The 24,183-nt window shown below is 42.3% G+C and overlaps 1 protein-coding gene across 5 annotated transcripts in view; it reads left to right on the forward strand.

Moving 5' to 3' along the window:
- Positions 1–24,183, forward strand: part of ALPK2 (alpha kinase 2) — a 71,181-nt gene that overhangs the window by 18,539 nt on the left and 28,459 nt on the right. For all 5 annotated transcript variants that reach the window (XR_015946064.1, XR_015946063.1, XM_035100545.3 and 2 more), the window contains exons 5-6: positions 18,908–21,881; positions 23,709–23,856. Coding sequence is in view for 3 of the 5 variants with exons in the window: in XM_035100545.3 (XP_034956436.3) it covers positions 18,908–21,881; positions 23,709–23,856 (3,122 nt within the window). In the remaining 2 variants the exon portion in view is untranslated. The remainder of the gene's footprint in view (positions 1–18,907; positions 21,882–23,708; positions 23,857–24,183) is intronic.

A 24,183-nucleotide genomic window follows, 5' to 3' on the forward strand; every position in this document is an offset into this window, starting at 1 on the left:
AATACATAATCAAGAGAAAAACAAGAACAAGAACGCACACACCCCAATAAAACGTAGCATTTGTTATTGTTAGGCTAGTCATTCTGTGTTCCTCAACCTTGTTGCAAGCTCATTTTGACTGCTTTCAGATATCCTTTGAGGTGCTATTCCTGTCCAGATACAGCTGGTCTCCGCTGGTCACAATGTGAGGGAGTTGCAAGGAAGTGAAAAAGGATGAAAACACACACACACACACCTTTTTTCTCACTGAAAAAATATGCATCCCACTCTCTAGTCTGCTTCACTCAAAAGTGATTTTGATCATATTTGTTTGAGATAATCTCATGTTGGGTATATATGCCCAGCTTCCACAAGTGTGCCAAGAAATAGATATTGAGAACTGCTCTTTTAAGGAAATGAAATAATGAGTGGAACAAGGCTATGTCACATGTTCACACAGTCAGAAATGGTGTCTCTGTGGTGGAAGAAGTGGGTTTGTGTCCAGGTTTAAAGATAACAATTTTCTACTTAAAGACTCATCTGTTTGAATGACTACCTGATTCAAGGAATAGGATATTAAATCTTCAGACTTCCGGTTCGTCGCGCCGGCGAAGGACGCAGGGACTTCGCGCTCTGAAGTCCCTGGCCTCGCGGAGGGGGGGGGAAGTCCGCAGAGCGAGCGGACTCCCCGTAGAAACACGGGTAGAGCGTCCCGGTGACTTATGCGCCCAGCGGCTGCTCCGTTTTGCGAATCCTCTGCTGCCCGAGAGCTCAGTAGAGCGATCGAGAGCCAGCGGAGTGGAATCGTGGGAGCCATTTTGGGTTACATCTTACCTCCAAGAAGCGAAGCTCCGAGTCCTTACCCGGCAATCGGCGGATTCTTCCAAGAAAATAAAAGATTTTTAGAAAGTAAGTGAAATTTCCATTTGGACTTTAAAAATTTTAATCTGGAAAATAGGGAGAGATTTTAAAAAACGGAAGTCGATCTCTTCCTAATGGCTAATCGGGAGGCGCATTAAATATTCCCAAGCCGAAGGGGAAAAAGTTTTCTGGACTGTGGACCCGAGAGAAAGAAAGACTTTTCTAACCCTTCTCAGCTCCCGACGCTGGCACCCCTTGAGGCTCAGCATTAATAAGGAAAAAGTGTTTTGACAGCTGTCAAAAGCTGTCAAGTGGTCAAAAGATTAAGAAAATTCATTATATTGGCTGTGGATGGCAAAATTTATGTGAAGATGAGATAGAAGTAAGCTATTGGAACTATGATTTGAGTGGATTTGTGATGGAGTTAAAGACAAAGGAGAAGACCAGCCAAGATGGAGGCGGCCGTGTTGTAGGAAGGAATTTTCCAGCACCCTTTGTCCCCTATCTTCTGCATTCATGTGTCTTCAAGACACACATCAGTTGTCTGTTTATGTGTGTGATCTGATGTGAACACAGTGGGGAGGTTTCACCACGAATCCATTTTGGGAGCAATGGCTGTGTGTGAATAGGCACTAACTGGGATTATTGCAAAGCAAATGCAGTAACTATTTTCTGGTGTCCTAAAATGAAATTCATGCTCCAGAAACAATACTTTTTGTTAACAGATGTGCTATTCAGTTCATATCAGCTCAAACACTGACTTTATTAAAATTAATGTTGAGTGCATTATCCCCCCTTTTCATTCTTTTACTGTTCTGGAGACACTCTCTGTTCTGTATTTAGCTAGTCCTCATTGTGATTTAGCATAAATGAGGTCTGTGGGAAAGAACTGTAGCTCAGTGACTGAGTCCGTGCAGAAGGTTCCAGGTTCAATCCATGGCATCTCTAGGTAGAGCTAGGAAAGAGTAGCTTGTTCTCATTGCTGGACCTTTGTAGAGAGAAAGCACTTTCCACAGTTACAAACTGGAATTTTAAACTAAGTTTGCAGTCTGAAGTGTGCTTGGAAGTTAACTCCCATCAACATAACTCCATTAACTTCCAGGACTCATGTCAGGAGGGGAAAATGCACTTGAGATAAGAGCATTAATATGGAATATATTCATAAAGTTACCAGATTTTTTTCAATGAATCTGGGGACACTTTTCAAGTGCAATGGATTTTGTATGGGGGCTGATTTGTAAATCCGGGGACTCTCCCTGGGAAACGGGGACATCTGGTAACCTATATTGTACCTTTCTTTCTCTTTCAGAAATGAAGCAATTGTAAACACACAAACACACACACACACACGAAAACACAACTCACTGCCAAAATGTACTTTGCTCTTTCTGCCCACCATCTGTATGCCCAGCACCATATGTATATTTTTCTGGTGTCACCCCTGATTTTTTCACACTTACTAATTTTCATAATGCAGCATAAAGGCTGGAGATCAAGATCATACCAGGTTTCTCCTGCCTTTCACACTTAGTGCCACTCAAGCGAGCTCTTGAATTATTTAAACAATGTTTCTCATCCATCTCCCTAGAGGAGCTGAAATAAATACAGATACTGATTTATTGTAACTAATCCAGGACAGGTGTCCCATTAGAAGCAGTGTTTTATTTTAAGGAGCATATAAGCTGCAGGGGTTTTGCTGACACTGGACAAGGGTGAAAACTGGGGATGGGTGTGAAAGTGGCAAGAATGGGCCTTATACAGTTGCCAATCACTAGGGTGAAGATTTCACCTTCCCCTCTCACATGAACACCCCTGAGTCCTGATATCCTACCTTTTCTCTGATCTGGATGAAGTGTCATTTGTAATCACAGTTGTTTGCACTTTGCATTAGTCTGTCAGGCATTACTGAACCCAGTTGCAGCAAGGATGGATAGATCTGAACTAAGGAGGCATGAGTTCAAATCTCATTTCAGTTGCAAAGCACACCATGTAGCTTCCATCTTTTAATCTTCAGATTTGGAGCACTTTTTTAAATGGAAGCAAACCAGACTTTAAATAATGCCAGTATTGGTTGTGCTTGCTTGGAGAAGTCTACGTGTGTATTCTGAACAGTGGAAGACCAGGAGAGAAAGGATTAAGCATCCCCTTCCTTCACACTGAATTTTCCACTTCCTGAAGCAGCTTTAATTTTTAAAAGCAAGCACTGGACTACGCAACCTGTAGTTTTGCCCATGAGATTCTGTGCTTCCTTTGACTCCATTATCACAATAGTTCCTATAAAAGAAATCAAGGAAAGGTTGTTGCTGCTGCAAAGAACTTGTTGGCTGGCTGTGCTTCACTTTGAGTGTGCTTCACATTGAGTGTATATTTGAACCTGCTTGTTTCTCCCTCGGTCTCTTATGTCTTGGTCTGCCCTGACGATTTCCAAGTCTTTTCCAGGTTCTTGTCGGACTTGCATCCTGCCTGGTCGCTATTGCTTTTCCCTTGCTTGTTTACCCTAACTTTTTCTGCCCTTGCTGAAGCATACAGCTTCAGTCATAGAATCAAAGAGTTGGGAGGGAGCCTGGAAGACATATAGTCAAAGCATCCTGCTCAGTGCATGACCTGCAGTGCAGAATGCAACTGCATGAGCTCTGAGAATGGCCACCCATTCTCTGCTTAAATACCCCTAGAGAGGCAGAGCCCGTCATCTCTTGAGGCAGTTTGTTCCACTGTCAAACAGTTCTCACCATTAAAAAAAATCCTAACAATGTTCAGCTGAAATCCACTTCCTTGCAATTCCCCCACATTCATTCTAGTACTGCTCTCTGAAGCAACGGAGAGCAAATCTGCTCCATTTTCTATGTGATAGCCCTTCAGGTATTTGAAGGCAACTACAACATCCCCCTTGGGACATGGGTGGCACTGTGGTCTAAACCACAGAGCCTGGGGCTTGCCGATCAGAAGGTCGGTGGTTTGAGTCCCTGCGATGGGGTGAGCTCCTGTTGTTTGGTCCCAGCTCCTGCCAACCTAGCAGTTTGAAAGCACATCAAAGTGGAAGTAGATAAATAGGTACAGCTCTGGCGGGAAGGTAAATGGCATTTCCATGTGCTGCTCTGGTTTGCCAGAAGCGGCTTAGTCATGCTGGCCACATGACCCGGAAACTGTCTGCAGACAAACACAAGCTCCCTCGGCCTATAGAGCGAGATGAGCATTGCAACCCCAGAGTCTTCCACGACTGGACCTAACGGTCAGGGGTACCATTACCTTTACCTATGTCATAAGAAGATAATTCTGTTTACCTTCTTTCCCCACGGCTAATGTACTTTCTGGAACCAGCTGTCCTTCCACACCCTTGATGTGTAAGTTATATCAACTTACCTTTACCTTTACAACATCCCCCTTAATATTTTCTTCTCCAGACTAAACATACCCAGTGTTTTCAACCACTCCTATTTGGACTTGGTTTCTGGACCCTGCCCTATCTTGGTTGGTCGCCTTCCTCTAGACATGTTCCAGTTGGTCAATTCCCTTCTTAAAATGTTTCACTGAGTACTGTCCGCTGTGATTGCGATGCTTCTACCTTCTGACTTGGCCCCTCTGACACAGCAGAAAGCAGTGGTAGTGGGCGCTGGGTTACATTGCATTAAATGGTCTTATAAATGTAATAATGGGGGAGGACGGGAAGGGGTTAGACCAAATGTCTGACTTCTTCAGTATTCAGTTTCAGTTTCCAACAGAGACCAACCAGATGTTCCTTGGAAGGGCATGAAGGCAACAGCTCTCCCCAGTTGTTTAACCCCAACATTTGGTTTTCGCATGTACACTGCTTCTTGGCACTGGGGATTCCATTGAAGTATTATGGCTATAGAACCATAACTTTATATCATTTTTTTTAAGTCTGTCTAAATTTGTTGCCATCACCACATACTGTGATTAGTGAATTTCACCAGTTAATTATGGATTGAGGGAAACAGTGCTTCCTTTTTCTTTCATGAACCTACTGCTGCCCATCAATCTAACTGGGTTACCACAAGTTCCAGAGTTATAAGAGAAGGTATAAAAAAGAATAATGGTGGCAGTGCTTGCCTTTGAAGTCTTAAATGGTCTGAGACCCAAGTATCACTCGCTAAAATAAGCCCGCCTGCACGGCACAATAATCTTCAGATGTCTTCATATGAGTAACTTTGCCATCTCAGGTGATAATAGAGAAAGAGTCTTCATGGCGATGGAGTCCTGCTTTTGCAAAGCTCTCTTCAGAATGACCCACGTCAAAGGCATTTTAATTCTCATTTTATGTATGCTGCTTTTTATTCCTTTTATCAGCTTTTTTGTTTCTTTGGTTCTATATTTTGTTTTATTTGTAAGCCACCCAGAAAATATATTTTTTTTAATTGAAGAAAAAATAAGTACTGCTTCTTCTGTACAGGCAGCAGCTCTCCAAGCCTTCGGGCAGAGATTTTTCACAGGCTGTCTACTTGCAATCTTTCTTCATTACAAATCATGCACACTACCACCAAACCAAGGACCCGTCTATGTTCCCAACCCTGCATTACCCTTTTGTCAGTGAGCTAGAAGCCAGCTGTTCTCTCTAGCGCCAACTCTTTCCAGCCATGGAAATGGGAATTTCCATATGGCTATGTCATAAGAAGTTAATTCTGTTTACCTTCTTTCCCCACGGCTAATGTACTTTCTGCAACCTGCTGTCCTTCCACACCCTTGATGTGTAAGTTATACCAACTTAACAGCATGTATCACATACTGCTATTCACGTCACTCCTGAATTTGGGCCATCGTGCAGTGTGCTCATTTATATTTGGATATTACATCTGATATTTCAAGCTACCATAGGAAAATAATGCCACTCAGTTCACATTTACTGCTTATAACCATGGGTCGTCACAGTGCAAAGCAGGGGAGAGGGACATGAGACAACAAATGTGATGATAAATAAAACAAAGTTAAGCATTTATCAAAGCCTTGCAGTTGGATCAATGAGTAGAATAATTTATAAGTCCAGTTCAATCCCATCATACCAATTTCCAGTTTCAGTTTTAGTAAGTAACCATTAACCATTATAAAAAATACAAAAATAAAAACAAAACATCAAAATAATGAAACTTCTTCAACAATATATTCCACATTTGCCTTAGAAAGTATGTTTTGCTCCCTTGGCTTGTCACTAAGAAGTCAGGAACTCTTTTATCTTGATATCCACCTTAAATAAAAATCTACCTTCTGACACACAAATCAGTTTCAACTTTCTTTCTTTCTTTTAACAAATCAGTGATATATTTTCTCTAATATCTTGTGCCAATGAACAGTTAAACTGATAATAGGCAGGTCCTTGATCTCATCCAACCCACTGTAGCAGATATAAAAAAGGTAAAAGGTAAAGGGACCCTGACCATTAGGTCCAGTCGTGACCGACTCTGGGGTTGCGCGCTCATCTCGCATTATTGGCCGAGGGAGCCAGCGTATAGCTTCCAGGTCATGTGGCCAGCATGACAAAGCCGCTTCTGGCAAACCAGAGCAGCACATGGAAACACCGTTTACCTTCCCGCTGTAGCGGTTCCTATTTATCTACTTGCATTTTGACGTGCTTTCGAACTGCTAGGTTGGCAGGAGCTGGGACCAAGCAACGGGAGCTCACCCCGTCACAGGGATTCAAACCTATCTGGGTAGCAGATATAGGAAGTGCTTTTTTGTAGAAAAATAGGTGCTAGTACTCACCATGAAGTTGTTACAGTAATTGCCACACTTTTAAACAACAACAAAAAGAGATGCCAGTACTGTGTACCCTTGAGTACCCCCTGAAAAAACCACTGGATATAGTACCTTGAAGGTCATTCTACCTTCAAGAAATGTAGAAGGCATTAATTGGAACCTAACAAGAGTGAGATCTCTCCTGAGATGATTCTTACTGATTTTAAATGAGTAGTTCTCATGGCGGAAAATAACGTGATGTGCTGAAAATTAAGAGAGGAGTGAATAGTTGAGCCAAGCAATTCCTTAAATACTGAGTGGAGATATCTCTGCCTCATAAATCTTAAGGAAGCAGGCCACTGAAATGTGTGAAATGCCAGAAAGAGAGAGGGCTGTCCATGAGCCTAAGGGTCATGTGCTTACACTAAATTGTGGTTTCACAATACATGCAAACCATACCAACCTCTAAACTGAATCAACGCCCTCTACTAGATTAATAAATAACAAGATAAAAGTACATGATTTTGCCTGTCACAGTCATACAACAAAAGCAAACAGAAGTAGTAAAAGCCCTACACAAATCTTGAGCAGCATCCCTAAGGCGGTTGGATGGTGCCTTGCATTATTCCTTCCAGCAACTCCTGCAGCCAAGCTGCTGCCAAACATATTATTCTGCTTTCCTTTGGACCACATCAACGAGGCCGAGAGAGGGGTCCTGATGTCTAGGGAGCCTAGGACCTCCATAAACACTGCCCAGGCTTTGTGCACCGGGGAGTTCACTTAGGTGTTGATAACACAGAGGTTTTACGTCACCCCTGGAAGCACACTCCATTGTCTCTTGAGACATCCGGATGCCAGGAACAAAATATTTATTTATATATTTGTCTCGCTGAATGTTTATGCTGTCTAGAGGGTGCTTGGCAATGCTTTTGTTTTTGCTCCTGGCTGTAGCTTTTTGGCACAATTTTGTTCTTCGCCCTCACTGTCCAGGGCTCATTTGCCCTTCTGCCTTTTACCATAATCAGATTACCACCACCCTTTATGATTTCCTTTGTGGCCATCCATGACATCACTACAGCAGATGTTGCACTGTGACATCATTGACAAAATCGTAGGGAACAAAAAAATAACAGTGCAGCTTAAAGGGCAGTAAGATAGGCTAGTTCACATATCCTGAATATTAGAGAGCTAAATTCCACCACCATGGCATAATATTCTTTCAGGAAATCCTATCAGCTAATCTCTTCCTGTGCCCCTTTTCTTATTTTGATGAGATGAAGATGTTATTAGACTGAGTAATTCAGTTTTCCAATAGATCAGTCACCAAGATTAACTCAGTGTGTTTTCAACAAGCTGTCCTCAATGTTGGGAAAAAGTCATACTACAAGCATGTTCAATTCAGAAGGCACATTTCAAGTGTGATTAAGCTGTAACAGGATAGGCTGTTTTCCTCTGGACTCTGAGCAAAAGCACAAATCCCTTTTGATTCATTCTCAGCAGAGGAGATTGCTTAGGGATAACTGGCTAGGAGGAGGAGGACTATACTGAATATACAGATGTAGCAGCATGGACATTCTTTCTGGTGGACAAAGAGGCAAATAAGGAGAGATTTGAACCTATTCAAACTTAAGAATGTTCCTATAAATAACTCTTGTTTCATCTGAGCTAGAAAGGCTCAATATACAGTACCAAGATTTTTCTCTCTTTACCTTAGAGTCCTTTCCTACACTAGGCAGAGATTCCTACAGTCATAGGCATGATTAAACTGCAACAGTAACAGCATTTAAGCAAAAAGAAACATTTAGTTCCGACTTAACTATCAGCTGTGGAGAACCTTAATTTCATTCCTTGATTAGACCAAGATTAGACCAAATTCACAGGTGTGAGAATGGCAGAACAGAATTTCCCATATCTTCTAATAGGAGGCCCTCCAGTTTCAATAATACCCTCACAGGCAAAGACAGGTAACTCACTTCTTACACAAGGGCCCACGCGTAGATGCAAAAATGCTGAAAGCCAGGCTAGAACCACCCCTCCTACAAGAAGTAGGGCTGCTTGTCCACAGAGGCATCAACATGCAAGGGCAATGGTGTGTGTGTGTGTGTGTGTGTGTGTGTGTGAGAGAGAGAGAGAGAGAGAGAGAGAGAGAGAGGTTGCATGCACAACAACATCAGGATGTTGGGAGGAGCCAGGGGGCGGAGCCAAATGTGGTGGCAAAGTGGCTTCAATGGCTGGTAGCTCCTGCTGCTGCCGCTGCCACCAGCAGGGAACTGCTTCAACACTTCTTCGCTTCTGCGGCAAGAGGAGGAGGAGGAGCTGGCCACTGAAGCTGTGCTGTGCTCAGCTCTGTGCTTGGCCTTCTCCACCCCCTGATTTTTTTTGGATATTGAAGGGCTCACTTCCCAGGAGTTGGCACCCCTGCTTGCCTAGCTCTGGGAAGGAAGAGCAAGGGCTTTGGGATCCCGCCAGAGCCCTCGCAGCTACTTCCCAAAGTTGAATAAGCCTGTGATTGCAGCTGTGGTAGGGGGCAGAAAGAAAAGCAGATGGAGGGTAGGTTTCCTCTATTCCCCATTTATTTATTTATTTACTGTATTTATTTATTTATTTATTTAGCTAGCCACCTCATCTACACATAACTGCGATCATACAGGTGCTACTGAAGGTGCTACTGAAGGAATTTTCTTATTTTGCGATCATACAAGTACTGTATAATAAGGATAAGATGCAAGCTACCTGTATAGAAAAACACAAATACGAGTATTTGTGATGATAAACTGGTGGAACGTCTTCTCCACCATTTATTTGACTTCCCCAAATAAAGGTATGCCAGAGCTAAATATTTCACACTCAGCCCTTTTAGACTCTGGCCAATTTAGTATAAAATTGCCCACTCGCTAGATGGTGGAAATCTGGCCTAACTGCTAAAGTGGCTTGTTTTTGTAAATGCCACAGCTAGACACGATAAAAGAGATTTTGAAAATAATACAGTTGATTGCACAGTGACCCAAAATGCTGCCTTTTCCCTTTAAATTTCCTCTTTAATGATGCAGTGTATCCTCACTTTCCTGATGGTCTGCTTTTGTTCAGAGATCCTGCTAGCCAGCCATGCCTTCCTTCAAGATGCCACAACCTGTAAGGCAGTGGTTCCCAACAGGTGGTCTGCGGACCCCCAGGGGTCCGCGAGCTATGCCAGAGGGGTCCGCAAGATGCTATTAGAATAAAAAATATATTAAATATATTTCGTATGATAACAGATTTTGTGTTTTGGCCGCTTCCTGCATGAGCAGAGTCTAGCGCAAAACTAGAATTAGATAGAGGCAGTAGTTCTGCTGTATGCCGTTAGGTGGCGCTTTACAAACACTAAAAGGTAAGGTAAAGGGACCCCTGACCATTAGGTCCAGTCGTGACCGACTCTGGGGTTGCGCGCTCATCTTGCATTATTGGCCGAGGAAGCCGGCGTATAGCTTCCAGGTCATGTGGCCAGCATGACAAAGCCGCTTCTGGCAAACCAGAGCAGCACATGGAAACGCCGTTTACCTTCCCGCTGTAGCGGTTCGTATTTATCTACTTGCATTTTGAAGTGCTTTCGAACTGCTAGGTTGGCAGGAAACCTTACAAACACTACTGCTTTGCAAAGAGGCAGTGCGCGCATTCTACTAACGCTCACTTCCCCAAGATGCTTTGCGCACGTCGGCTTCATTTGTGCGCTACTGCACAGGTACCCTGTTTTCTCCATTCCCCTCCCTCCTCCCTGGCGCGCGCTGCCTCTTTGCAAAACAGTAGTGTTTGTAAACAAAGCGTTGTTTTTCGCGGAAGCTACAGTTCGCGTAGTTAAAAATGGACCATTGGTTAAAAAGTGGTTCATCTCATTAAGAACTGAAAATTATTTTTTTTTAAAGGTTTAAAATAGACTATTTCTCATCTTTAAAAAAACAACAACATATCCATAAACAAAAAAAAAATACAAACTCATAAACAAGCAAACAAAAACAAACAAACAACAATTAATATAATTTACAATCCATCAATAAAGTCATCCATACACTACCATTAAAATTTCTTCCCAACCCTTCATATATCGCTTTCCTTATATTCTTCTTACTACTTGCATTACCCTTTTATTGATCGTCAATTGTCTCTAACTTTCTTTAACTTTACAAGTATCAATGTAAATATAGATATAACTATAACTATATCCCCATGTAGCTCTAATCCCAACAAATCGCAAGCTCAGTTTTTATTCCCTTATTCCTAAAATACACTTCTACACATTCCCATTCCATTAAAGATTTCTCTTTAGATATATTTCTAATTATCGCCGTCATCCTTGCTAAATTAGTAAATTCTATTAATTTCAACTGCCACTCTTGAACCGTGGGTACCTCCTCTTTTTTTCATTTTTGGCCAATCAGAAGTCTTGCCGCTGCGCTCGCATAGAGGAAAACATTTTTCTTATTTTCTGGAATATTCTCGGGTATCAAACTTAATAAGAAGTACTCTGGTTTCTTTCTGAAGGTGATTCTTAACATTTTTTTCATCTCCTCATATATGTCTCTCCAAAATTTGTTAATTTTATGACATCCCCACCAGCAATGGAAATAATCCCCTACCTCCTTACTACACTTCCAACACATCTTTGATTCATTTTTATAAAATTTCGCTAATTTGTTTGGGGTCAAATGCCACCTGTACATTAATTTCATCATATTTTCTTTAATACCCGCACTGGCCGTGAATTTCATTGTCTTTCTCCATAATGTATCCCATTGTGATTTGAGGATTGGCCTTCCCAAATCCTGGGCCCATCTAATCATCACACATTTCGTGTCTTCGTCTTTTAATTCCCATTCTAACAAATATTTGTACATTTTGGATAGAGGTTTTATATTGTTGTCAATTATAATTTCTTGCAATTTTGATTTCTCTTTTTTAAATCCTAATTCTTTATGCTCCTTAAATAAACTCTTAATTTGACAATATTGAAGCCAGCTGGCGCAAGATGTTTTAATTTCTTCATATGATTTTAAAGTTAATTCCTCACCTTCTTTTTTTGTTAAATCTTGATAAGTCAGCCACCTCTCATTTTTACCCCTTCCTCCCATCGCGGTCATCTCTAATGGGGAGGCCCACCATGGTGTTTGGGGTTCAATTAAATTCTTGAATTCCTTCCAAATTCCAAAAATTGATTTCTTTATCACATGGTCAGAGAAATGTTTAGAATTCCCTTTATTCTCTAATAAGAGGTAGGCATGCCACCCCATTGTATTCCTAAATCCCTCCATTTCTAGGAGCTCTTTATCCTCCAGAGAGATCCACTCTTTGAGCCAACATAGACAAGCCGACGCGTAATAAATCCTTAGATCGGGGACTCCCCATCCACCTCTCTCCTTAACGTCTGTCAATAATTTATATTGAATTCTCGCTTTTTTCCCCAGCCAGATAAAATTGCTCAGATCTTTCCTCCAACTGTCAAAAATTTCCTTCCTCCCAATCACCGGTAGCATTTGAAATAGAAATAAAATTCTCGGCAATATTGCCATTTTAATAGCGGCTATCCTACCTGAAAATGACAAATTTAAACCCTTCCATCTTTCCATATCTTTTTTGACTTCTTTCCATAATTTTATATAATTATTTTCGAACAACTCTATATTATTTGTCGTTATTACCACTCCCAAATATTTGATTTTTTTGACTATTTCCCATTCCATTAATCTCTTAAAACTAACTGTATACTGATGGAGTACTCTGTTGTAACTGTAAAAAACGTTATAAATATAAAATATAAAAAGACTCTTAAATTGCCTCTCACTTTTTAATTTTAGGATTAGGAATTAATGGGGGTCCTTGTCACAATAGCGGCTCGATGAGGGGTCCTCGAGAAAATTTTGTTGGGAACCCCTGCTGTAAGGAGTCCAAGCAGTGCATTCCAGTTTCCAGTTTCCTTTTACAATTGACAGTAAATATTCCATGCCTGCTGGGCATGTTCAGTCTCTTTTTAAATTGATGGGGTTCATGCTGAAGATTTTTTGCACTTCTACAAACCCCAGGATTGCCTTGAGTATGTTTATACTCTTGCTTCTCAGTGCCACTTGTCAACATTTACCACCTGTGTTCAGGGATAGATATTTTACTACTACTTTATCATAGCTTTGACAATAACATTGATGAATAATAATGGCAGGAGTTATGTAACTCAGTTATGTAACTGAGGTCTTGATATCATGGGAAGCTGGTAGGTGGATTAGTATGTATGGTTTCTGCTGACCACATCCTTTCTGCTTACTCAGGAACTGCTGCTCTTCATCTGAACCATGATGGCATCGAAACCTCAACCTTCTGAAGGCATTGTCTCTTCATTTTAAAACTTTGCTGACTGAAACTATGATACTTAGCATTTTTTAAAGTAATATAGGTAGACACTGCCAGAAACACAGAGCTCAGCATATATTACAGAACATATTACCAATCTGCTGTTTGATCTAGCAGTTCTGCTCACTTGGAGACAGCTGTCCCTTTTCATTTTTCACACTACCACCTCATGTGGTATAGGGTAGACCGATCATATGATGTTAGCAAAATCCCAGCAAGTATTTTAGTAAAAGGTTAGGCACAATTTAGGCAGAGGGTATACCAAGCAACAAGAAACGGAGCTGACATTTTGCAGAAGGCTAATCTTAAAAATTGAAATGGCGACTGTCAATGCAAAAGGTGTCAGAGGAAGCACGTGACTTGCAGTGCAATCCTACGGTATACGTTCCTACTCAGACGTAAGCCCAATTTAAGTTAGCGAGAACTGCTCTCGCGTAAGAGTGCATAATGTTACACCCTAAATTGTACTGAATTAAAAGACTTCAAAACAAGCTTATGTTCATTAAATTCAAGTGAAGTAATGTACCAAAATATATTTTGGTGGGTAACACTGAGGTTTGGGAACCAGAGGAATAGGATCATCATCACTGCAGTAAATCAAAGCCTAGATTACAGGTTTCCAAATCCTCTTAATTTGATTAAAAATAATCATCTTTATAAATTGATCCATGGTTTTATATCTGTTTGAAAAAAGCTAAAGAGGCTGTAAGATATTCCTCTCTTGACAGGAGTTTAATAGCCAGGGGTCCCTTTTGGTAAGAGTTATACTGTAAATCAATAGTATATATAAGAACTAAGACTGGTTCGCTGAACCAGACCAATCTTAAACTAGCCTAGTGTATTTTTTTCTACCAGTGGCCAAGCATATGCTTCCATAAGCTCATAAACTTGATCTGAAGGTGATGGTCTTACCTTGTTATTTCAGCACTGGTTACCAAGAAGTGCATTGTTCCTGCATATGGAGTTCTGCAGCTATTAGCTGTTGTAGCTAAATGGAATTACTGATCATTAAATGCTTTATTTTATATTCAATTGACATTTCATTTGCTCATTAATTTTACTGAATGCCATAGAGCAGGTATGGGGAACCTGTGATTCTCCGGGTGGTGTTAGACTCCAGCTCCCATTATCCTTGGCCATTGGTTATGCTGACTGGGACTGATGGAATTTAGAAGTCTACAAATTCCCCACTCATGCTCTATGGATACTAATTTGATCTAAGAAACTTGGCTCTCCCACCTTTAACAAACCAAAGGGCATTTGCCTTCTGCAATGTTGAAAAGGAACAGGTGCCATGCTTTGGTTCATGAACGCACACACAAGTATTCCTCTCATCCAGAGTCTCATGTTGATTCTGATTTGCAGAAATGTGACCCCACATAGCAGAGCTTCCTCTGTCGCTACAAAAGAAAGGAATGCTCTCCACATGCAGTGCTTTGTAGATGTAGACCAGATGAGGGAAACATTTGACACTGCAGATGTTGTACAACACCCATCACCCCTGGCCATGCTTGCTGAGGCTGATGGGAGCTGTAGTTCAGCAAAATCTGCGGGGGTGGGGAGGTTTCCCCACACCTGATTTAGACCTTCCCTCTCCTTCTGGGTATGGGATTCCCACAAGAAATCACTAGATCAGGGTGAGTTCATTGACTTGGTCCAGAGTTTCTCCATGAAGTCATCATTTGAAAGCATGAGAAGATTATCAATCGATCTATCCCTGGTCACTTACAGTATTTGACTTCAGCATGGCTTGGGCTAAAGTAATACGGTAGTAGATTTTAAACTAGGTGCATGAACTAGCAGAAGTTAAACCCTTTTTATGTCTCAGTGATTCCAGTGGAAAGGTAAAGTGGGTCCTTACATTTCCCCCATTGAAATCAACAGGATTTTCAAATGCTAAATGTTGGCCTGAAAAGGCCTTATTTTTGCAGTCCCTGTGCATGTACCCTGGGGACGCTGTGGTCTAAACCAGTGCTCCCCAACCTTTTTATCGCCGCGGACCAGTCAACGTTTGATCATTTTACTGCGGCCCGCTGAGGGGGGGGGACGTTGATTGTTTATATTTTATTTATATTGTTTTGATTTAATAATTTTAATTTAATTGTATTTAAATGTTCCTTGGGCGGCCCGGTACCAATTGATCCACGGACACGGTACCGGTCCGTGGCCCGGGGGTTGAGGACCACTGCTTTAATAGATGCGGTATCATTAATCATCCCTCTGGAGCTAGGTAGAACTATAAATTCTTTTTTTTATTTAATTTTTATTTAATGGCAGCTAGGATATGCAGGCCTCCAGTGCACATTAGAACTTTAATCTGGTTTGATGTATGAGCTTAGACAAAAAACAGCCTTTGCTGAAGGGTTTCCAAATTATTCCAAGGGGCTTTCTCTGCATTGTAACAATTTTTTTTTTTAAAAAAAGGTAAAGGATCCTTGACAGTTAAGTCCAGTCCAAGACAACTCTGGGGTTGTGGTGCCCATCTCGCTTTACTGGCCGAGGGAGCCGGCGTACAGCTTCTGGGTCATGTGGCCAGCATGACTGAGCCGCTTCTGGTGAATCCAGAGAAGCGCATGGATACGCTGTTTACCTTCCTGCCGGAGTGGTACCTATTTATCTACTTGCACTTTTGGGGGTGCTTTCGAACTGCTAGGTTGGCAGGAATTGTAACAATTAGAGAAGTAATGTTGGGTCAAACCTCATCTGAAACATGGTTCTTGCAGAAATGGGGACTCAAAGCTGACAACCCTATGGAAAAATAAGAGACTACTAATACTACAAAGGGACATGGGTGTCGCTGTGGTCTAAACCACAGAGCCTAGGGCTTGCTGATTGGAAGGTTGGCAGTTCAAATCCCCGCAATGGGGTGAGTTCCCATTGTTAGGTTCCAGCTCCTGCCCACCTAGCCGTTCAAAAGCATGTTCAAAAGCATCTGACGGGAAGGTAAACGGCGTTTCCGTGCACTGTTCTGGTTTGCCTGAAGCGGCTTAGTCATGCTGGCTACATGACCTGGAAGCTGCCTGCGGACAAACGCCGGCTCCCTCGGCCTATAGAGCGAGATGAGCGTGCAACCCCAGAGTTGTCTGCGACTGGACCTAACGGTCAGGGGTACCTTTACCTTTACTAATACTACAAACCTACTCCAGAAAGCCCATTTCAAGCTCTAACCCCCTTTTCCCACTATTTAATTTTTCCCACTACAAAACCGAACACCATCCCACATACTTCAAGCTTTCTCATGTTGTGTATGTTACATCTTTTTTTTATTTTAAGAATCATATTTATTTATTTTCCTTTCATCAAAATACAAACATTTACAGTTATACATTTTTACATTTTCCAATTCACATCTTCAACCCTCCTTTCTCAACAAAAGGGAGAAAGGTAGGGGGGGGGACGGGAAAAATAAATAAATAAATAAATAAATAAATAAAATAAAATAAAAAAATTACCGCACAAAAAGAAAAAAAAGGACAAAAAAATAACGAATTATAATGATACAAATTAAAAGGACTTCCTGTTATCTCCGTCAGCATACTTTTTTCCTTTGTCGAATGTATATACAATCATACTATTTCTTTTTACCAGTGGTTTCACATTCCTATTGCTTTAATCCTCCTTTTTTTCCTACTAATGGCCTTTTTTTTTTGTTTCTACTCAAACGCTATCATTGGTATTTTGTTCTTACTATATTTCATAACGTATTTTTTATACCTATCCCATTTTTTCACGAATTCTTCTTTAACCTTTCCTCTCAGGCTATTTGTTAGTTGTGCCATTTCGGCAAATTCCTGGAGTTTATTTTGCCATTCTATAACTTTTGGGGCATCTTTTTCTTTCCATTTTTTGGCAATAACAATCCGTGCTGCTGCTAACGAGTATAAAAGGATTTCTCTTAACTGTGGTGGAATATCTTTCTGAAATGTAACTTGTATGTATGTTACATCTTAAAAAGGTAAAGGAACCCCTGACCATTAGGTCCAGTCGTGACCGACTCTGGGGTTGTGCGCTCATCTCGCATTATTGGCCGAGGGAGCCGGCGTATAGCTTCCAGGTCATGTGGCCAGCATGACAAAGCCGCTTCTGGCAAACCAGAGCAGCACATGGAAACGCCGTTTACCTTCCCGCTGTAGCGGTTCCTATTTATCTACTTGCACTTTGACGTGCTTTCGAACTGCTAGGTTGGCAGGAGCTGGGACCAAGCAACGGGAGCTCACCCCGTCACAGGGATTCGAACCGCCGACCTTCTGATCAGCAAGCCCTAGGCTCAGTGGTTTAACCACAGCGCCACCTGGGTCCCTTTATGACAACTTTAGACTTTGGCAAATAATACTATGACAACTTTAGACTTGGGCAGAAGAGCAATAAGCTCTGTGATGAACGTTGATGTGGAGCTTAAAGCATCTGTGATCATGCATGGAAGCATCCAAGGCTTCACGTCCTACAGTGGCTCTTCGTTGTTGGAAATGCAGCCTCAACATGCTGTGGGGAAGGCTGATTCCTCCAAAGTCTGGCATGTGGTTATGTGATTGCTGTGTATTTGGGGTCAGGAAACCAGTGGGGAATTTATGGCCCTCCAGATGCTGACAGACCCTTCCATCCCTACCTGCATTCTTCACTATTTCTGCGAAAAATGCAAAATTATGCAACAATCCTCTCTCTGCCTGTAAAGCCTTGTACCAACTCACTCTACAGTTTGAGCAACTAAAATACTGTATTCACGCTTAGCTACTGTACCTACAAGAAGGTTCAAGTTTGAGTAGTAAATCTATGTGGAAAGAAATCTAACAGATGGCGCATGTCTATACTATCTAGTAACTTAGATTCCAAGCTATTTGTCACGCACACACAGGGTAAGTCCCATTGAATTTGCTCCCAGATAGAGGATTTTAGACTTAGTAATTTTCCCTCACTGGCTTGATTCGGGCATCTTAGGGCAGTGCTCCCCAACCTTTTTATCGCGCGGACCAGTCGACGTTTGATAATTTTACCGCGGCCCGCTGAGGGGGGGGGGACGTTGATTGTTTATATTTTATTTAGATTGTTTTGATTTAATAATTTTAATTTAATTTATTTAAATGTTCCTTGGGCGGCCCAGTACCAATTGATCTTCAGCCCGGGGGTTGAAGACAACTGGTCTAAACCACTGAGCCTAGGGCTTGCCGATCGGAAGGTCGGTGGTTCGAATCCCCGCGACAAGGTGTGTTCGAAAGCACATCAAACTGCAAGTAGATAAATAGGTACTGCTCCAGTGGGAAGGTAAACGGCGTTTCTGTGTACTGCTCTGGTTTCGCCAGAAGCGGCTTAGTCATGCTGGCCACATGACCCAGAAAAACTGTCTGCAGACAAACATCTGTTCCCTCGGCCAGTAAAGCAAGATGAGCGCTGCAACCTCAGAGTCGTTTGGAACTGGACTTAACTGTCAGGGGTCCTTTACCTTTTTATGCATGTACCCTAGTCAATTAATTAATTAAGTTAAACCTACATGATTTCATACATACCAGGCCTTAGTGTGTTGACTTGAATGGATAATAGGTATCATATGGGTGTTGATAAATCATGGGATTAGTCGCACATTAGAGTACAGTGGTACCTCAGTTGTTGATTGTAATCCGTTCTGGAAGACCATTCAACTTCTGAAACATTCAACAACTGAGGTGCAAAGGGCCGTCTGCAGTTTCCATTGAGAAAATTGAAAAACATGCCACAGAAGCCATTAGACTTCTGAGGCACGTTTGAAAACGGAAGCAATTACTTCCGAGTTTTTGGTGTTTGAAAACCAAAACGTTTGGCTTCCGAGACACTCAAAAACCAAGGTTCCACTGTATTACCATTTTGGGGCCCAGTACCACCTGAGCTTTCTGATGTGAAGTTTCTGATGTGCAAAGCCTCTAATGAGCTAATCAATCACTCATTAGGGAGAAAACTTAACATCTGATTGAACAGCCTAATTCTTAATTCATAAACATGTCTTATTTCTTCATTCCTTCCCTCGCCCTTTTCCTTCCAGGTACAGCAACAAGAAACTGACTCTGATAACACAGTGCCAATCAGCGGTAATCTGAAACTATTTATAACGGAGCCTGTATTAGATGAGAGATTTGTTTTCAAATCTTCCCCTGTAAAAAGCCCTGCTTCAGAAAAGTCAGCTTCAGAAAAGGTCAGTGGCAAAAACGGATTTCCAACGGGCAGTGCAGTGCTGGAAAACTCTGCTGGCCTTTGTGTGTCCAATGGGACCCATAATGAGAGGGAGCCATGCTGGGATCAAACTCTTCATCTCACAATCATGGACGATACTGCAAGCCGCAATGTGCCGCCTGGTGCGCAAAGTCACCCCAGTGTCACTTCTAAGCAAGAAGGCTTATGTGACATTCTGACTCCTTTGGCTGTGCCCAATATACAGACGGAAAGAGCAAAGGCATATGGAGGGAAGCCCCATGAGTCTAACGAGGTAAAAGCAGTCGATAATATTCCCTGTGCTCAATATCTGTCCAAAGCAGATTCTCAGGGAGCCTTGGAAGCTGCAGAACCTGAGGTCAGAGATGCTGCTTTATCATCCATGCACGAGCAGTTACAGATGCTTCTTTATGAGGGAGAAGACTGGGGCTGTGACTTCACTTGCGCAAGCAGCAAAGTTGAGAGTTCAGCAGCTGGGACTGACGCTGCCAAGGAGGTTGAAGGGCTGAACATTGCTGGGGATGTAAGCACTAGGCAGCATGTGCCAGGAAATCTAACAGAAGATAATCAGCTTGTCACAGAATTGGCAGGAGTAATGAAAGTCCACACTGATTACTGCAGTGCGCTAAAAAGAGATGGAGCCTGTAGCCGTACATCCACAGACAACAGCTCTCTTGCACTACCTGCAGAAACAGATGCCATGTGTCCGTGTTCTGCCTTTGGACACAAAACAGAAAAGCCATCTGTTCATCCATTAAGCAGCAATATCCAAAAGGAAAAGCCTGATCATAATAGATCTGCTCATATGTCTGCTTATCAGGAAGAAACAATTATGACTGATGGTGGCTTCCAGTCTTGTGGAGTAGAATCTCCATTCAAACTTACAGAAGCTCCAGACGATCCTTTAGAACATGGCCAAGAAATGTTATCAGGCCTACCTGCTAATTATCCCAGCCCATTGTCTTGTATTGAACAGATTGTTCATTGTACAGATGGCCCCAAAGCTAAGCAGGCTAACGAGATGCCTACTAAAGAGTCTCATGTTACACTGCGCCACTCAAGAATAAAAGAGTGTGCTAATCTTGCTGAGCTTGCACTGAAAGAGGATTCATCCAGTAATTTCTCTGGCAAAAATAATGATCAATTTGGAACTGAAGAACACTTTTCAATTACGGCAGTCGATAAAAGCGTTGCAGAGAAATTTCAGGAGAAAGGAACTGAGTCAGAAATGAAAGCTCAAAGTGACAATAATTGTGATATTTATCATGTTTTGAGAGGCAATAATAGTAAAGATGTTCAAGCTGTATCTGATGCACAGAATTGCAGCTACCACACGGAAGAACATAGTTCAGTTTTAGCTACTGGGCCTAAAGCTGTTGAGGGCAATGAAAAAATAGAAGGGCGCAAAGCAGAACCAGTGTTCACAGCATCATACAAAGTTAGATTCTACACTGAGGTTCTGTTAGAAATAAACAAGAACAATGAAAATGACACAAGTGAAGAAAATAGGGACTTTGGGACAAGCATAGGGCAAACTGCCCTAGAATGCAAATATGTGATGCCACCATCAGATTCTCAACAAACAGTATCAGAAAAAAAATCTAGCATTACTGACCATTTAGGGTTAGGATTGGATTTTTCACGTTCTCCATTGGAACCTTGCAAGTCAGCAGCTTTAAACACCGTTCAGCCTTCAAGTATTATCAGAAATGAGTGTCACAGTACAGGTCAGGAAAATCAAAATGCAAGCCATATGGTAGGCAATTTAATCGTTTGTGCTCAGCATAAGATTCTACAGGAAAGCATATGCGAAGGTTGCAGTACAAACGAACTAGTGTCAGGAAAGTTTGATACAAATGCACCAGAGGCAGTTGAAAGCCTAAGGCAAACAGAGTCCATGCAAGTCGGAGATAAGAAGGATAAGGATGAACATTGGCAGAATCAGTATGAAAGGGTGGTGGAGAAAAGTAACACTCAAACAGTCCAGTGTGAGAGAGAAAGACAAATGTCTATTTCACATGATCCTGAGGAAACTGAAGTCGAACCTTATATGAGGAATCTAATCGATTCAGAACACACACATTCCTGGCATGAAAACAGTGAACTACAACAGGATGAGTACCAGCATGTAGGCAGAGAAAGTCAGACCAGAATAATCCCGTGTGAAAGGGGTGCCAGAGAAACTCAAAAGTCCACTGAATGTAACCTAGAGGAAGTGGAGCCTTACATGAGGGCACTTATTAATTCAGAACAGATGTATTCTTGGCATGATATTACAGACTTTGTGCATCCATTTGTGGTCCTTTCCAGTGAGCAAGCTGGTGTGTCTGAAGGAGGATTAGTGGGAGATAGTGTAGTTCCATCTATAGGTCACAACCGAGCCACAGCATTCACAGATGGTGAGAGGCAAAGCCTAAATTCATCAGAGCATGCAATAGGGGCCTTAGTCAGCGTCTTGCCTTGTGCCTCCAAGAACAGTCATCATTCTCAGGAACAGCTGCCACAGGTCAAAATTCAGCCATTCACTTCAGGAGCAACTGCAGGAGAAGGGAAGACGAAGTCGCAGGAATCCTCCAAACCCTGCAAGGCACCCTCGCATCACACTGAGGACGTGAAGCGTAAGCAAGAAACCGTAAAGAAGAAGATGGCACCAAAGGTACAAATTAAGAAGCCGCGCCTTGAAGCAAAGGAAAATGTTTGCAACCATGCCAGCTGTGTCAAAAAGGTCTCGAAAACAGAGGCTGGGCCAACTCACAAGGAAGATAAGAGGGAACAACGGAAACTGCCTTGCAAAAAAGACAGCAAAGGTACGTTTAGAAACTGATTTTTTTTTTTAAATTGTCCTTACACATCAGCAGTCCTTGGGCAGACATTCTGCTAGGCTCCAGACACAGGTCTTTCCTGACTTTGCTTTCTGAGTTGCTTTGTAGGTGGAGATGCCAGAGATCAGGGGTGCCAGCTCCAGGGGGGCAAGCCCTTGGCCCCCTCAGTATTCTAAGGGTAGGGCCCGGGGTCCCCCAATGTCCCATAAGCAAGGAGGCAAAATGCGGAGCCTAGCACAGTGCGGATCCAGTGGCCAGCTCCTCCTCCTCCTCCTCCTCCTCCTCCTCCTGCCATGAAGGGGAAGGAGGGTCAAAGCAGACTCCTGCCAGTGGCAGCACCAGGAAGAGATGAAGGAGGAGCTGCTGACCATTGAAGCTCCATAGTTGCCATGCTCAGCTCCACCCCTGGCTGCTGTTGATGTCCTGCGCCGGACGTGTGTGATGTCATGTGTGTGACATTGGCCCCCTTATTGGCCTCACAAGCTGGCACCTCTGCCAGAGATTGAATGTAGAAACTATTATATGTAAAGCATGAGTTGTACCACCAAGGTCTCTCTCCAATTCAATATTGTTTACCAAAAGAGAAGTGTTACTATCATCTGACATCTGTCCCATGAAAAGGTTATTGTGACAAATCAGCTACTGCATACATGCTTATTTTCTCTACGAAACAGTGAGTCCGTACCCGATCAGTTAATAACTACCATCTCATGTGCCCTTCCTTTTATTAAATAAAATATAAAAATGTGGTGGATTGTTTAAAATCAAACCACTCTGGTTTAATTGGATTGTGGAGAGTGTGGCTTAATTAGACTCAGGGCTAGTGATAGTTTGGCACATCAACATATGTGTGAAGCTGTGGCTCCCATCTTCAGGGCCAGGGTTTGGACTTAAAACAGGGTTAGGGAACCAGAGGCTCTGACTATGCTAGACTATGACTCCCATCATCCTTGATGATTGGTCATGCTGGTTGGCACCGATGGGAGCTGTTGTTGTATGCCATCCTAATATTTCAAAAGATTTTATAAATGGAAATAAATAAACACCTGGAAGCTCAGAGGTTACCAACCACTGACTTAGAACATTTAAATAAACATTTATAAAGAAATAAACAGTATTATGGAAGAATATGCCGATCAGAAGGTCGGCGGTTCGAATCCCTGCGACGGGGTGAGCTCCCGTTCCTCGGTCCCAGCTCCTGCCAACCTAGCAGTTTGAAAGCACGTCAAAGTGCAAGTAGATAAATAGGGAAGGTAAATGGCGTTTCCGTGTGCTGCTCTGGTTTGCCAGAAGCGGCTTTGTCATGCTGGCCACATGACCTGGAAGCTGTACGCCGGCTCCCTCGGCCAATAATGCAAGATGAGCGCGCAACCCCAGAGTCGGTCACGACTGGACCTAATGGTCCCTTTACCTTTACCTTACAATCGCTTCACTCATGTTTCCCAAACTTGGATGTCCAGCTGCTTTTGAACTACCATTCCCATCATGCCTGACAACTGGTCTTGCTAGCTAGGGTTGATGGGACTTGTAGTCCAAAAACAGTTGGAGACCCAAGTTTGGGAAACGCTGCTCCAGGATAAAGTGAAAAGGTTGGTTGATTTTTCATCAGAAAAGAAACCCATAGCCGTAAGAGAAAGAGAGAAAAAGAAATCTACATGGTTCACAATCTACAAGGTGTATGCATCATTGTTATTTTTAAACTCTTACAATGAACTTACAGGAATGACATGTCAACAGACATGTAATGTCTAAATTGGTCCTGAGTTTCTACTATGTGTTTAAGCCACTTACTGAATTGTGTTTTACTTCAAGCACCAAAGCTGGTGAAGAAAATCCAAGCTGAACTGTTCCCTGACCTCTCTGGAAATATCAAATTGTGCTGCCAGTTTAGTGAAATTCATGAAGACTCCACCATTACATGGACTAAAGACTCTAAGCTACTTGCCCAAGTACACAGAAGGTAAGGAGAGCTACGCAATAAACATACATGGTTTTCAATGCCATTTGGATGGGTGGATGGGAGTGTGCTTATTTTGATGACCAAAGCTCTGATGGTATCATGGGATGGAGAGAAATGACAGCTGCACCTAGTGAAGAGATATTGTAATAATGGATTACTTCAACAACCTTCAGATTGTCTGGGTAACATAAATTCATTCATACACACACACACACACACACACACACACACACACACACACACACTGTGTACATTGAGCAACAAACAGCCTTGCCATGTGCACAGTTCTATAGGTACAGGAGTGCTGCTGTCAGGAAGAGGAGTTAT

This window comes from Zootoca vivipara, chromosome 10 (genome assembly GCF_965207765.1).
Source record: "Zootoca vivipara chromosome 10, rZooViv2.hap1.1, whole genome shotgun sequence".
Taxonomy (NCBI): Eukaryota; Metazoa; Chordata; class Lepidosauria; order Squamata; family Lacertidae; genus Zootoca; species Zootoca vivipara.